The sequence below is a fragment of the Lathyrus oleraceus genome, chromosome 2, assembly GCF_024323335.1.
Source record: "Lathyrus oleraceus cultivar Zhongwan6 chromosome 2, CAAS_Psat_ZW6_1.0, whole genome shotgun sequence".
Classification (NCBI taxonomy): Eukaryota; Viridiplantae; Streptophyta; class Magnoliopsida; order Fabales; family Fabaceae; genus Lathyrus; species Lathyrus oleraceus.
This window is the reverse complement of record NC_066580.1, coordinates 376753366-376759786: the sequence shown is the minus strand read 5'-3', so window position 1 is coordinate 376759786 and position 6421 is coordinate 376753366. Positions and strand designations below refer to the sequence as shown.

Here is a 6421-nt window from a genome sequence, read left to right as displayed (position 1 = left end):
GTGTTGGGTGAGACGACACATGAATGAAATCAATTGAGCAGAGTAGAGATGAACGATAAGACCTCAGGATTGATCAGCTGTGTGGAACAGACGCGGGCCAACTTTCAAGACAAAATGTAGATGAAGAACTTAAAGAAAAAGGATAGTGGCATGTTCTAGTTGGTGGTTCTTGAGTTAACTCTTGAGTTGTCGAATTGATTAAGGTTGAACTAGATATTGGGTTCTGCAGTTTAAAACCACATCTCTTCTCTTTTCTTTTTTTTCCTTAGACCATGCCATCTCCTAAATCAATCACAATGATTAGGAGAAAGCAAAATCAACTAAACAGAGTGAGTCTTGATTGCAGATTTAGATACACTTAAACAGTGGAATCTTTACTAAAACACTAATTGAAGGTTGGGTGAAGGGAACACCAAAACAAGCACAAGTTCCGTTCCCTTTATTAATGATTTTTCATTTCAAAGACTATCTGTCAACCTTCAATCTCAATGGCAAATCACTTGAAGTTCCCCTTAGGAAAAACATGTAGATTTTGGAAGAAGACACCTGATATGGTGAATACAAAAATGGAAGACATTGCAACTGCAAGGTCTACCTGTCAATCTAAAGGACACAGCAAAGCATTTGGATGCTAGGCATATAAGCTAAGAATAAACATTCATTCCTGAACACGACGGTGACAAATAGTTTCTTCCCTTAAGATTTGGGATAAAGGTTAACTTCGCTACTGGACTACAAAATGGCGGAGTCTGGATGTCGGAAGTTCAAACAAAATTGTTCAAAACATGTTTCATGCCAGACGAATAAAAAAGTTCACCCCCACCCAATTATAGTAACAAACACTATGAACAAGTCATAATTTATCAAGATTGCACCCCAACATCACCTGCAACATGATTAACCTGACCGCCTGCGCCGTTGTTGCTGTAGTAGCCACCTCCTCTGCCTCCGCGTCCTCTGTTGTTATAATAGTTTCTGGGATAATAATTTCCAGGCTGGTCATAGAATTGGTTGCGGCCATTTGGAAACCCTCCTCTGCCTCCACCACGACCTCCACGGCCATTTGGATAACCTCTCCTACCACCACCACCACCGCGTCCACCTCTTTGATTCTGATAACCCCCCCTCCTTGGGTAATTCTGTTGCTCCTTTCCCTCTCCATCTGCTTGATTGTATTCCGTGTCAACCTGAGAATTAGCCTGCTCGTGTTGGACTGATGCCACCTCAACTGCATTTTCTGCCTCTACTTCATCCTGTTTGAGAAAAATCTTTGGCATTACAACAAGGTCAATGTCAACAAGATGTTCATGCCAAATTTTGTACATACCTTCTGGAACTCTCCTTCGGGATCAGACGGATCATCTCCAGATCCTTGTCCTTGAAAATTTGCAGCTCTCTCGTCCTACAAAATGCATATATAACTTTGTAAGCAAACGAGGTACAAAGCATCGGGATTTATTTTGGCTTCAATCAAAGATGAACGAACAACTGTAAAATTGTAAACAATATTGTGGCTGCCTGATGCTTACTCATTGCAGCCACTGGATAAACACTCCAGTTGCATCAAACAGCAAAGACAAATTAACTAATGCAACATGGTATAATTCTTAGGTTAACAGACTTTTAGTTTACAACAACAATAAGTAACTATGAAAAGGTGTCATTCGATGTTATCAATATAGGCACAACTGACAGCTATAAGTTAACGAGGTTATAATACATTCAAGTAAAATGGACAGCTTTTGAAAACCTCAAAATGTGTAACAACCATAGATCACTTCTGGTTATTAGTGCTAATGAATACCTTTTTCTGCATATGCTTTTCTATTGTTCTATTGCAATAACCTCTTAAAAATGCTCAAATAAATTAAAATATTAGCTATCTCGAATACTCAGATATGTTTAGCTAATTCAGTACATAAAAATAGATAAATTTTAAAAAGAAGAATACTCAGATATGTTTAAAAGCTTAAATGCATGACAGTCAAAAAGAGATCACAGAATTCTACAATTTTTTGGAGCACAAGGCTATCTTGGTTATATTCTGGTTTGCAATTGCACATAAGATCAGAGAGATTGTGCAATCCCATGCACCAAACCAAATAAGTTAACAAGCAACATGATTGAAACCCAAAAACATGTTCCTCTCCATCCTAACTCTAAATTAGGTACTTGACACTTACACCTAATTTTGAGTATTACCACCAAACCAAAAATAACTCCCTTATCATTTCTGCTGTGACAATATTTCACTGTGATCTGCTCCATTGTTCCTTATGAGTGTGGTCAGTGGTGCGGCGGCATTGCTCTTCCTTCCTTAGTTTGAGGATACTGCAGGATAAAAGGGTTGATTTGGAGCCAATGGTTTGCTAGTTTGGGTTAAAAATTCACTGACTTGGTTAAATAAAAAAAATGAGATTAATAGCAATCGATGTCATCCAAACTAATAGTGGATATAAAGATCAATTTGGACCCTTTTAAGAACATTATTATGTTCTTCATAATCTTCAAAATTGACATTTATATCCAAATTATGATATTTATCCTAAAAAGTGGTTAAGATCATGGCAGCCCTAAATCGTTATTGCAACCACTTAAGGGATTCTTGCCTCATAACACTTAATGCCCCATGATCCTTATAGTGGTTCTGATGGCGGTTTGAGGCAGCAATTTTACTGCAATTAGGCCGCTCCAACAGCTATTACTGACAGTGGCTCGCAGGCCAAAAACATTGTGCCAAATCCTACTACCACTTTGCTATTCTGCTATAACGTGGTATTGACAACATAGTATGCACTAAATCTATCATCATTTCTAAGGCCCCGGTGGGGAGAACTCCAGCTGCCATTTGACTTGAGGCAAACACGGAATCGCTAGCGCATATGCATGCTAATGCTATTAACTCCTCAGAACTATCAATAACAATGATGCACAAATTATTGGATGCAACTCATATTATATACTTAATAGAGTGGTATTATTTTTTAAAGATATAAGATATGCTAAATCTAGGATGCTGGTATGATAAAGACATAGCAAATCATAAAAATGTAATGATTAAATTATATCAATTCTATAAAATTGAAACTTAAACATACCCCTTAGACATTAGTTTATAACACTAGTAGATCATTTGGGTTGGATGCTATGGTTTAAACTTTGGAAAAAAATTTACATATGTATCATACATATCATCAAGAAGAAAAATATGCAAACAGCTTTTACAGTCAGAAATGTACATGCAATAAATTGAAAACTAAAAGTCATTAATTGAAATAGAATTTTGTATTTACTATGTATCCAATATATAAAATAATTTAAGAACTATGTTGTTGATCCCAGATAGTGTCGCATAGCATCAACCCCCTAAAATGCTATAGCAGGATAGCTTTATTCCAAAGACTATCAACCCCCTAAAATGATATAGCAGGGAAGCTTTATTCCAAATACTATCAATCAGCACATAAAATACATATACTAAAAAATAAAAAATAAAATGCAAAATTAAAGAGACTGTCATACTTAATCTAAAGTATCAAAACTTATATAGAGAAGAACAATGGGATTGTTTGTTAGCAAGATAAAAGAATGAAGAACAAAATACTACACTTAAAAGGGTTCAAATTGACTTTATAACCTTAAAAAAAAAACCAACAGTTTTAGAAAAAAGGATTTTAGGAACATCATCCTGAAACCTTACTAGCAAACACCCACAGCAACCGCTATTGCATACAGCAGCTCTCAGGCCAAGAGCATTGTGTGAACCCGATCATCGCTACACTATTCTGCTATAGCACGCGAACGACATCATAGATGAAGAATAACAAGTACTTGTCCAGCGATCAAAACTAAAAACAGGTATATTAGAAACAATGTTATGTTGAACAAGCAAGACATCTGAATCATGGTTCAACTGGTTCTACCGAATAATAGTCTACTTGATATATACATATTACAAACCTTAGGTTGCTAGAAATTTTCTCCAGACATTTCAAATGATAGGAGATAACTCTATTTCATAATACTTTATTCACAAAGGATTTTGATTCATCTCGCTGCCCTTTCATAGTTTAAGCACAGAGTATAGTATCTATCAGTTCCCCCCTACTGCGACACTATGGATTAATTGAAAGAAAACTAGTACCATACCAACTTTTTATCTATATTATAACAGTTCACAAGCACAGATTGATCTCTACTGCATTATACTATAGAGAGAAAGGAAGTTTAATGAGGTTAACTCTGGCTTAGTTCTGTTATTATACATTAATAATTATATGACTAGACAACTCTTCCAAGACAGTTCATAATGGAGTAACATTATAGTCGCAACAATAGTTTACCACAAATTTAGACCACAATGATCATCTTAGTTTTTTTTAAAGTGGTTGATTTATAAGTATCAACAAGTTTACAAAAGTACATCATGAGAAATACAAGAAAATGTTGTTGTAACTTAGCTCAACTAGCACATATCATTGAACTACCTCACTTTAACCGTATTATGTTGAATAATAATTTAAAAAGAAACAAAGGAACAGACATTCTACTCTCATCCCTCCCCACTCCCCTATAAAACCACAAACAAGAATTAACTTCAAATAAAAGTGTTCTCACACTTAATATAAATATTATCAAGCAAAATAAAGTAATGGCGATAGCCAGTGTACACCATTTGAAAAACAGCAAAAACTCACTATTGACTACATAACAGCTAAGGTTGAGTTGATAGAAATGGTCAGAATGGAATGAAATGGAATTAAACTAAATGATACCATTTCTATAAATTGGATATTTAAAAATAGGATGGAATCAAATGAAATGAAAGATCAATTGGAATTTCATCCAATACTCCTTTTTACTCTGCTGGTAATAAAATTTCTCCAAATAATGGAAAGGTAACACCATTTCACTCTACTTACTTCCAACCCATTCCATATATCCAGAAGCACACTCTTAACTCAACCAAACAATAAAGTTTCAAAAATGAAGAAAAAAAAACCAATGTAACAGGCATTATACCTTCTCCTCATGCTGATAATCAGAACCTTCTACTTCAACAGAAACCACGGAATCATGCACGGGCACCTGAAAAGACCCATAATTTCCAGCCGCTGCGGCAGCAACATCAACTGGAGCCTTCATCTCAGGAGTAGTAGTAAAGTACTCCGAAGACATAATTTTGTCCAACTTCTCCCTCAAACCAGCATCTATAAAAACAAAATTAAACAACAATAAAAACAACAGACATAAAAAATTTCAAGCAAATGGTTTTCAAAAACATAAACCCTACATGTAACATCAACATTGGGGTCAATAGGCTGCTGAGCCCTAGAAACCCACAACTTAGCATGCTCAATGCACCTCCGAAGCGCATTCTTATGCGAAAAGCTTGAATCGGCAGGCCGAGAAATCAACAACCCAAACAACGCAGAGATCGAGTCCAAATCCTTCTCCCCGAGCAGATCGGTTGCATCATCAGTAACATAATCATAAGTCAAGCAACATCCACGCTCATGCGTCCTCGTAAGCATAGTAGAAGTAAAATCATTTTGCGTCTTCACTTCGAAAAGCGAACCAAAGTAGAGCAAATTGAGAATATCCTCAACCACATCCCCGTTCTGGTTCGGCCGATGTTCCGAATTCGGAGGGGAATTCTGGCCGGTCGGAACGGAATTCTCAGGTAGGGTTTCGCGGCTGTTCTGAAGAGCGAGGTCGAGTTCTTCAGTTAGGGCAGCGGAAAGCGGTTGACGAAGCTTCTCCAACTCATCAATGAGAACGACAACGGAGGGTTTTGAACGGAGAACTTCTTCTTGTTCCTTGTTAAGTGGCTTCCCTTGAGAAACTGATTCCTCCATGGATGTGATTCGGTTGAGTTTCTTCCGGAGAGCACGGAGGCGTTTGTTGATTAGGTTCAAGACGGGACCGTCGGTGGTTGTTGAAGCCGCCATTATGATAAATAATAAATTAGTCGGTAGTTTACGGTGGCGCCGCTATGTGCGGCGGTGGATATGGAAAATGAGAGTGTTGTTTTGGTTTGGGGTAAGTTTGAAGTGCTGTGTGCGCGTGTGTGAAGTGTGTGAGTTTATAAAGGGTGGATTTTTTGATGTTTTTTTGTTAGTAGTGGGCTTGGTAGGCTTGCTGGGGTTTTGGATCCAATGAATGTTCCACGGAATGGAGCGTATGCCAGCTGGGTTGAATGGATAAGTGGAATCATCTAGAAGAAGTTTATGAGACGGGGATCGGATGGGTTGCTGTTAAGAAAAACTTCAATTCTGAGTTCGGATTATTAAAAAAGGAATTTATTAATAGATATACATTTATTATAAAAACATTTTACATGATCATTAATTAAAATTTTATAAATGTTCTAACTTTTCAATTCACTTATTTGTGATTTTTTTTTTAAATAAAACATTTA

At 36.7% G+C, this 6421-nt stretch overlaps 1 protein-coding gene across 1 annotated transcript; it reads right to left on the bottom strand.

Moving 5' to 3' along the window:
• Positions 1–640: 640 nt before the first annotated feature.
• LOC127119591 (uncharacterized) lies at positions 641–6164 on the bottom strand. Its single transcript, XM_051049847.1, has 4 exons — positions 5294–6164; positions 5023–5210; positions 1328–1402; positions 641–1253 (listed from the first exon to the last, which is right to left on the bottom strand). The coding sequence occupies exons 1-4, from the start codon at positions 5949–5951 to the stop codon at positions 864–866; spliced, it is 1311 nt and encodes a 436-aa protein (XP_050905804.1). The 5' UTR covers positions 5952–6164; the 3' UTR covers positions 641–863.
• Between the last annotated feature and the right edge of the window lie 257 nt (positions 6165–6421).

What these genes read in the sequence shown, in the direction of transcription:
- LOC127119591 (XM_051049847.1), bottom strand. Translation starts at nt 5,951, where the DNA reads ATGGCGGCTTCAACAACCACCGACGGTCCCGTCTTGAACCTAATCAAC. An exon ending in ATTATCAGCATGAGGAGAAG is followed by an intron (nt 1,403 to 5,022) that starts GTATAATGCCTG and finishes TGCATTTTGTAG; the next exon opens with GACGAGAGAGCTGCAAATTT. An exon ending in CCGAAGGAGAGTTCCAGAAG is followed by an intron (nt 1,254 to 1,327) that starts GTATGTACAAAA and finishes TTTCTCAAACAG; the next exon opens with GATGAAGTAGAGGCAGAAAA.